At 30.9% G+C, this 6,000-nt stretch overlaps 1 protein-coding gene across 7 annotated transcripts in view; it reads left to right on the top strand.

Moving 5' to 3' along the window:
* Positions 1–1,150: 1,150 nt before the first annotated feature.
* Positions 1,151–6,000, top strand: part of LOC132046747 (early light-induced protein 1, chloroplastic-like) — a 28,039-nt gene continuing 23,189 nt past the window's right edge. Inside the window, exons 1-3 of one of the 7 annotated variants that reach the window (XM_059437511.1) lie at positions 1,152–1,454; positions 1,625–1,711; positions 2,228–2,698. In XM_059437511.1, coding sequence (XP_059293494.1) covers positions 1,302–1,454; positions 1,625–1,711; positions 2,228–2,578 — 591 coding nt within the window. In that variant the 5' untranslated portion in view covers positions 1,152–1,301 and the 3' untranslated portion in view covers positions 2,579–2,698. Of the gene's footprint in view, positions 1,455–1,624; positions 1,712–2,221; positions 2,699–6,000 lie in introns of those variants that run through there. The other 6 variants (XM_059437486.1, XM_059437518.1, XM_059437494.1 and 3 more) reach the window with 6 other exon arrangements.

Genomic DNA, 6,000 nt, shown 5'->3' with positions numbered 1-6,000 from the left:
CCTTAATAATGCTTAGTCATTGTAAGTCGCCACATGAATTGAAAGTGGAGTCACTCAACACTCATCCTTCCACTAGCGTTATTTTATACCAACTACAATTTCCTCATTTAATATTTTAATCACAATTAAATAAATCCCTAATCTCCAACAATATTTCTACACTAAGTAAATCCGAGGTTTTATCTCTCCCGTCGATTCTTTCGCGAATCACTCGACGTATAAAATACGGGGTCTAAAATTCTTGTCAATTAAATAACCGAATCACCGGTTATCGCAAGCTAGATACCAAAATTAGACCACAAAAAGGGTGTTTTAGAGATATTAGGCATAAAAGTGCTAAACGACCAAACGGGTCGTTACAGTTACAATGCGAAGGGCAAAATTTAAAGACTAGTAACATGAGGGGCTTAGTTTAAAAACCACAAATATGAGGGGCAAAATTTAAAGACCAAACCCAAAAGAAGGGCAATCCGCGCAAAAAAATGATCAATCCATGCTAAAGTATTCCTAATAACCCACACTACTTTTGTCATGTACCACCTTCATTACCAATATACCCCTACCCAAGACTCGCCCTTCAAATGGGCTGGTCTTTAATGTTGTCTTTAAACAACCGAACTTGTGTTCAGTGTGTATAAGTTTTTTATGGTAGCGAGACATAGCGCATGTAATATTATAATGTAAAAATTATAAATTTATGCCTTGTGAAAAAATTATTTATTATGAGGGGCAAAAGTTAAAGATCGGCACAAAATAAGGGCATAAGTGTTAATGATTGTAAAGAAATGGATCATGGACTTAACTCAACTTCAAAAACTAGCTCATGAGGGAAGAATTGTCCAAGATCTTATAAAGAGACCATCCATCTCATTAATCACTAATCTGGTAGTTTTTCATTCTTGAATAATGACCCAAATCATGCAATACAAGTTGTAGTTCTAGGAGGTTCTAGACATTATACGAGGTGAATTGGCAGGCCACATCACCCTGTTACTCTTGGCAAAAAGCCCAATGAGTCCACGTGTTCGGTTTCTTTTAGAGGCCCAAAACTGAATTACGTGGCTCAACTAATATCCACCTCTTTGTATTCTCTTCTTACCCTTCCACCATGCACAGTATAAATGCCCACCTACCTCGCAGTGTAATTATATCAAGTGAGTTAATTAGTTTGGTCCACTAAAGAACACTACTACACTAGTCTTTCTTCACCAGTTTCTTACTTCCTCGGTGTTTTGCTAAGTCCTTGATTTTTATCAGGAGTAAAGCATTTTCTATATTTTTTGAGTTTTAGAGACGTCAAAATGACAACTTCATTTGCCATGCAATCCATGATTTTGGGAAGTCCAGCCACAAGTTTTTCACAGAGTAAAAATGGCTTGAACCATTATGTTCCAAGCTGTTACTTGCCACGCCTTCAGAAGAGTTCACGTCTTCGTGTTAAGTGCATGTCTGAGGTCAGTGTACATAACATAAACTCTCTTTATATTGATTTTTGTACATACGTAGTAGCCTTTTTTATTGGTATAGTTTGACCTTTAAATATTTTGGTACTGCAAAAAGTTTGTTATTATTACAAGTATTCTTGAATAAGGAGATATCTTATTAGAACAGTTGAAAAATGCAGGAGGGTGAGAAATTAGAGCGATCCACAAGCCCTAATTTGACTGATGCTGCTGCTACACCCAAGCCAACACCTCCTCCTATTGCAAAGGTTGGTATCTTTTTCAGAAGTTGATGTCTCACATTAAGCATATTTTTTAGGTGGATTTCAGATTTCCATTTCAACTTTTGACAAACCAATTAATTTAGATCTTTGTTATAAGTAATGTTCGATTATGTAAAATAAAATTATAATGCTACTCCAATCGCAAGTACATGACGGAAGATATATTGTTTGCTACTCTCTAGTAAGCAAAATGAAGAATCACTACCTTAATTTCGTTAAAAATTTCCTATGTATCTTTTTTAAACATGAGTCGAAGTTTAGTTATGCAAGTATATATCTTGGCGGGATCTATATTCCTAAATTTCAATAAGTGAACTGATTGTGTAAATATGTTTTGCATAGCGTCATATAAAACATCAACTCTAGAAAAATACGAGATAACTCTATACAGTTTTATAGGATCTCCCAAATTTCTCATTATGCAAGAAGTTGTGCTCTGAATCATGTGTACATTAATTTTGACATTTCTTTTCTATTCCTGTATGTATGTAACAGCCAAAGCCAAGCACCAATTTCATCGACGTATTCTCATTCAGTGGTCCAGCACCTGAGAGGATCAATGGTAGGCTAGCAATGATTGGATTTGTAGCAGCCATGGGTATTGAGCTAGCCAACGGTGCTGATTTATCTGCTCAGTTATCAAGTGGTGGATTTTCATGGTTTTTGGGAACAAGTGCTTTGCTAACTTTGGCTTCACTAATCCCATTGTTCCAAGGAGTTAGTGCTGAATCAAAATCTGGTGGGATTATGAGTGCTAATGCTGAGATTTGGAATGGAAGATTTGCTATGTTGGGATTAGTTGCTTTAGCTTTTACAGAATATGTTAAAGGAGCTGGCCTCTTCCAAGTCTGAATGTATATAAATTTTGCTCGAGCTTATTTGTTGTTTTTGGATTTTTGATGTAAAGAATATATCAATGTAAGATATCTTCAGTAATGAGAATTTTAACTCAGAAATATATTTTTGAGTGAATCTTCTGTTTCCTAAGTGACTTTTCTCTCTTCTAACAGATAAAGTTTTCACAAACTGTTCTCTCTAGACTATTCTTACGTCCTAGAGATCGAGAAACGTATGTTCACTTGTTATTGCATAAAATAAAATAAAAAGCAGTGGTGCATCGTTATGAGTTAAATTATATAGTACTGTTTAAATCAAACAACAATAATCTCCGGCAACAACAAACCTCAAATTAAAGAGTTTGTTTCCCGAAAAAGAATTGAAAAAGTATCAATTAAAATCGTAGAAAATTGCATCAGCTATTCGCTTTGAGTACTCCTATACGCAATATATCCAAAATTTAAAATTAATTAAATTTTAGTCAAAAAAAAAACATGTTACTATTTGAAATAAAGATCCGAAATTGATGTCCTCTAAAATGTAAAAGCTTCCTTTTAAATGGACCTTTGACAGCACTTAATAACAAAACAGAGTAAAGGCAGGTCCAGAAAAGAAACTTTGAGCCTTAATTTTGTTAAAATTGATAATTTAGGAGCAAGTCACTGTCAAAAAGTGTTCAATCTTAGCTAGTTCCTCCATCTAGCAAGGTTAAATTTTTTAAACACTCATACATAATCTTTATACCAATTTTATGAACATAAAATTAGAATTTTTTTGGTATAAACTTTTACCACTTAATTATGATTAAAGAATTATATTTTACTTTAGTTTATAACTTTAAAGATTTAATTACTTGTCTTGATGTAAAACTTAATGCAAAATTAAGCAAGAAAACTGTGCCAAGTGTCTGACTCTTATTATACTAGATACAAGAGCCCGTGTCAGCACGAGCCCAACATATATTTATAATTTTATTCAACATATATTTATTATTATATTTTTATGCAATTATAAAAAGAATTGATATATTCTACAACATTTCTTGAAAGTCACGTATGCAAAGACATAAATTTTGGGAGCATGGGTTCAATAATTTGTGCCATGATGTTATTTCTTTGTTTAAGTTTATATGACTTTATTTAAGAAAAGGCTAATAGACTCTTTTTAAACTACGCGTTAATCAAATTTGAACCATAATTTCAGAATTTATTGAATTTTTAACTACTTCTAACTACGGAAACGTCATTTGAATTACCATTCCCCTAGGCTAAAACGTGAAACTTTTTATACATATGGTGATTATGTATATTGTGTCATATAACATGGGCATAGATGCGGTATAAGATTTTTATCCTTTTTTTTTTTTTTTTTAACTTAAGCTATCATAAGTATGTACTAATAAATTATTTTGGCTATTATGGTACTCCGTATATAATTAGAAACTTAAGACATTGGAAAATGCCTTTTGAGAATGTAATACCCATCTTAGTTTCTTTTTAGGATATCCAGAAACGAATGCTAATAAAGCAAGTAATTTATTTTATAAGTTATAACAATATTCAATTAATTTGATTATAGAATTGCATTGGTAAGGTAAGATATCACCCATAACTACAAAATATAATGAATATAAAATAGTAACTTTTAAAAAATGAAGCTTGATAATAATATATTCGAACTACTTTTGAAAAATTAATCACCATTATTGACTTAATGAGGATCTTTGAAATTATATGGATATTCTTGATCTATTAATATAAAATTAGAACGTTTTTTTTTATATTGCTTAGTTTTTAATATAATCCACTTTTTTATTTTTAATATGAGTTGATTTTTAAAACCTCCAAACACATGCTTATATATAGTATAAATAAATAAATAAATGTACTGATCAATGGTAATATTGCTGAAAGAACATTCAATTTCATTGTGTTACGCCAAACCATTAATAGAGCCAAACATGTTGGCATAATGTTTTACACTGCAACACGTAAATCCCGATATGTAAAGCGGACAAATATTTAGTCACAAAGTTCCATGTCATTATAGCTTGCATTTATGAACCGTTAGCTTGTCAAGTCTAGACCACCCTTATATTAGTCAAACGTGGTCTTTTTCTTCATTAAAGAGAAAGATCATTTGATTTATCTTGGATGCCAGATTTCTTACGAATCTATGACTCTATGTTATGTATTATAATTATAACTAGTTATGTGATACGTCTGCTTCGTTACGGCTCAAGATATAAAAAACAGATATTTTAACTAAAAATATAATTTGTGTTAGTAAGAATATAACAACAACAACAACCATATACATTGTAGTCGCAAGTGGGTAGTTATATAATGAAAATTTTCATTCCACCCTTTAATATTTTAACTTCCATTTTTGATGAAATTATTTAATTCAAATCAAATTTGGAACGAATTTATTATAACTTATGTATCCTAATTTTCTCAAGTTATTTAGTTCTAAATAAATAATCTATACATAGTTAATGAACTTTTAAGACAAATACATAATTTAATGAATGCTCCTCTCTTAATTAGGGCTATGGATATGGAAAAAAAATCTTTGGGAAGCGCTCCCCGAATGGCGCGATGCGGTGACCACGAATTATCGGATTAATTGGGCTCAAACGGATATTTACATCGAGAAAATCAAAGAATGTGAAAAATGAGTGGGAGGTTCGATAGCTTTTTTTTAAAAACAAAAACAAAAAAATTGACATAAATAAATAAGATTAGGACCTAAAAGTAATTAATTAAAAGTTTTAAAAAAAAATTGAAAATTATTGTAAGCGACTACAAAAGTCCCTGCGCCGATAAATTTTTGGACTTTAAAAAACAAAAAACAAAAAAATTGACTTAAATAAATAAAATTAGGACATAAAAGTAATTAATGAAAAAGTTTTTTAAAAATTTGGGAAATTATTGTGAGGACTACAAAAGTCCTCACATTCCCTTTTATATATAATAGTAAAGTAATGTAGCTAAACAGATTATAGGATATATTAATTATACTAATATACACTTATGGAATTATTGTAAACCGTTAATAATCGATTTAAGTGATCTGGCAATATCATCAAATAAACTTCACAGATGAAAGATTATGAAAAAGCGGTACTTTAATGATTTACACGACAGTTGCAAAATTGAAATTATACATCGTCTTTCGTGTAAGGGTGAATAGAACGTAACTAAGTACTTACTAATTACCATTACAAATATAATGATATACTATCAATATTATGTACACAATATTTAAAATTCTAATTTTTCCGCCTAATCCCATAGTTTGCATGCATTCATAAATGTTATACTATAATATCATAACGTAAAAGAAGTGGTTGTGGAGAAATAATAGTGGTGCAACATGTACCAAGTATTACATTTCTAATGTAAGAAGGGGACCAATGCCAAATTGCTAATTAT

The sequence above is a fragment of the Lycium ferocissimum genome, chromosome 1 (assembly GCF_029784015.1).
Source record: "Lycium ferocissimum isolate CSIRO_LF1 chromosome 1, AGI_CSIRO_Lferr_CH_V1, whole genome shotgun sequence".
Classification (NCBI taxonomy): Eukaryota; Viridiplantae; Streptophyta; class Magnoliopsida; order Solanales; family Solanaceae; genus Lycium; species Lycium ferocissimum.
The sequence above is the reverse complement of the archived record's forward strand: the minus strand, read 5'-3'. Positions and strand labels throughout refer to the sequence as shown.